Source organism: Seriola lalandi, unplaced genomic scaffold, assembly GCF_002814215.2.
Source record: "Seriola lalandi dorsalis isolate HSWRI2012SDOR001 ecotype SW California unplaced genomic scaffold, Sedor1 jcf7180002055008, whole genome shotgun sequence".
Classification (NCBI taxonomy): Eukaryota; Metazoa; Chordata; class Actinopteri; order Carangiformes; family Carangidae; genus Seriola; species Seriola lalandi.
Window position 1 is genome coordinate 2,163,197 of NW_019525551.1, and position 3,253 is coordinate 2,166,449.

The 3,253-nt window shown below is 42.2% G+C and overlaps 1 protein-coding gene across 1 annotated transcript in view; it reads right to left on the minus strand.

Annotated features, from left to right (window-relative positions):
* pard6a (par-6 family cell polarity regulator alpha) overlaps positions 1-2,784 on the minus strand; it is a 35,962-nt gene extending 33,178 nt beyond the window's left edge. The window contains exon 1 of the mRNA XM_023397343.2: positions 2,425-2,784. Coding sequence (XP_023253111.1) covers positions 2,425-2,541 — 117 coding nt within the window. The 5' untranslated portion in view covers positions 2,542-2,784. The remainder of the gene's footprint in view (positions 1-2,424) is intronic.
* Between the last annotated feature and the right edge of the window lie 469 nt (positions 2,785-3,253).

Genomic DNA, 3,253 nt, shown 5'->3' on the forward strand with positions numbered 1-3,253 from the left:
TTCTCAATCAGGAAGTAAGAGGAGATGAGCTTCAGACCCAATTTCTATGTGTGAAAACCATGTTCAACTAAATATGAATCATAGCAGAGGATTTTTACAGAGTTTAAAACATGTCTGGAGGAACTTTAAGGGGAGTAAAATCAATGTGATTCATGACTCTGCAGCTTAGCCAACTGGACTTGTGTGCTCTGTGAACTAAGACTAACACAGCAACCTAAAGACACTAAGGTATGATTCTAAAGTATGATTAGGTTGTGATCTGTGAAGACGATAGGGGTGTATTCTTTACCGAGTTATTTACAGTATATCCAGCAGTCTTGCTGTTGTTACCAGCGGTCATAGTTCAGTCTATTTGTTTTTTAGAATGTCTGCAACAGCAGATGATCTGTCCACAGCAGGACTAAAATACAATTTCAAAGGGTGAAGTGAACCTGGAGCTTTGTGTTCACAATGTACAGGGTAAGCAACTTGAAGTGAAGTGAACTGAGAGGTCGTCTCAGTTCACTTCAGATGTGTTAGAGTGTTTACAAAAAATGCTGATGTGTTGTTTTTGAGTGCTGACAGGGACAAAGTGTTAAAAAACACCCTAAAAGTGAGTTTGTCAATGTGACACAGAGGCAGCAAAGGTTTGTTGTAGAACTGAAAGACAAGATTATTTTCACTCCTGGTTGATCTGTCCATTTGTTTGTTTTTCAATGAATTATCTAATTTAATCTGTAAAATGTCATGAAATTGTGAAAAATGCACAAGGTGACATCTCCAACATGTTCATTGTCCATTTGGAAATTCCTCTGGATTCACACGAGCTCCTGAAATTCGCTGCTTTTAAAAAATGTTAGTTTGAGCCAGCTGAAGGTGCTGTACATGCACATGTGTACATGATCAGGATGGCACCACGTCCATCTGATTCAGAGCAGGAAACCCCTGTTGCTGTTGTTGCTGCTCTGAGTGCCCTACATTATGACGGAGTATTAGGGCCACATTGAGGAAAAAAAGGAATCTCAAAGTTTGAGAATAAAGTCATAATATTTTTTAAAGAAAGTCATGACATGAGAATAAAGTCATAATATTAAGAATTTAAAAAGTCATGAGAAAAAAAAAAAACATAATTTTTTAAATATCACATCAACCAATCAAACAGGTGAAAGGACAGTCAGTGTCAGCCTGAGCTGCTTCTGGCAGCTGCTGTTTGTCCGTCTAACAATAGAATAGACTCAGTTTCTTCACAATGTCCTGATGCTGATGATGCTGATGCTGATGAGCGAAAAGATAAAGTATTTCCTTATTTGTGAAACCTAAAGTAGAAGTGAAGGATGCTTCACGTTCCTCATTTTAAAGCTCCTGATATTTCCCCTCTAAAACAACACGCAACCTAAAATGATCACTATTCTCATTATATTATAACTTTATTGTTGTAAAACTACAACTTTATTCTTGTAATATTATGATTTTATTCTCGAAATTTAAGATTGTTTTCCCTCAATGTGGCCCTAATCCTCTGTCATACTACACAGACTCAGGCCAGAGTATAAATATATACAGGGGGACATGACAGATGACACATGGACACAAAGCCTCAACTTTATCTGCAGCAATCAACCCATGATAATACAATTAATATACAAACTGAGAATAGATTCAAATAAAGATTCCCAGTTACTGATTGCATGTGCTATTTTCCTGCAGTGATTTAAGTGTATACATTTATATCATAAGAAGATTAAAACTCCTTTGAAGTTAGTTGAATGTTATGGTTGTAGATTATTGTTCAAAGTTACAAATGCTAGCTCTATTTCCTCCACTATCATACACAGTAACATCAGTGAAGGCAGTTACTCCAGTAGTGTATTAAAGCACTTTTCTAGTCTACCGAAGTACTTCTACTCCGCCACGTTCAGAGACAAGCACTGCACTGTTTACTGCACTACATGTATTTAACTGCGAGGCTATAATGTGGTGCTAACATGGACACACAGCTGCACTGACAGACTGCCACACTGCAGTCCTACAGTAACACAACCCGAAGAGATGAACCTGGACCTACAGACAAAGAGGCACTGACATACACAGACTGCGGAGGTTTAACAGCAGAGTCGGTGTTAGACACGGAGACGGGGGGGCGGGATGAATGCGGAATTGAAGGGACGACAGCAGGAGCAGGCTCGGGTCTGGTTTCCTACTCACGGGGTCGGCTACAGCAGACGCACCCAGGCCGCTTGTCAGCAACAACAACCACGGAGCATATCCTCTGAATCACCGGTGAAACGTAGCCTAGCTGCCGGTGCATAGGGAGCGACACCGCGTCTGTCATCTGACCGACAGCAGAGGGTTTATGTCGGTGTCGCCACCGGTGAACCAGACCCCGTATCCCCTCATTACCACTAACGTGAACGGTCACATCCCCATCACCCCACCACCACTCACTTTGCTCTTGACCTCCACCACGCTCTCGGTGAGTTTTAACGGGGTCCGGTACTGTTGCTGCCTGGACATCCTGCTCCCCGGTTGGCTGCTCGGCTGAGGCACTGCGGATAAAACCATCCACCGGAATTATGCTCGATATTCCCTTCTCTATCCGCGGGAAAAAAGAGAAACAGGTGCTGAGAGCTGTGTTTAAATCTTCCGTTCTCCGTCGAAAACACTGCTAGCGCCTGTGTTTGTGTGTCTCGTGCCGTCCTGTGTTGTCACGCGCTTACGACGCGAATACAAAACAACACCGCGTCCGCGACAGGTGGAGTCCGGTAAATCCAGTAAGGGATGTGAGGTGCCAGTGAAACCCGTCCTCCTCCTGCTCCTCCAACCTGACGAGACTGGAGGACACAGCGGAGGGGGTGGGACATGACGCCGGAGCAGCACCACCACACACCACCACTACCGTACAGTCATAACACTGATATTGGATGGGATTAAAGTAACAGACAGGAAGTGTAATAATAAGCATATTTGCCAAATTTTTCGAAGAAAGAATAAAACTGTACCTTGAGGCTAGAAGTTTTTCTGGAGATCTAAAATTGAAAACGTAAACTGGAGAAGGGCTTGGCTTTTACCTTACAACCTAAATAGGCTACTACATGTCAAACAAGGCTGAGGAAGTTCATCTTAAAATATATACCCTGATAGCTTTCATATTGCCTAATTTTCGGACATTCCCCTTTAGAATTTAGAAACACTTTCTCACATATTTTTTGAGTGTGAAATATCCCAGAAGTTTTTGAGAGATCTTGAATCTCACCTCTTTTGAAGCTGCTAACTG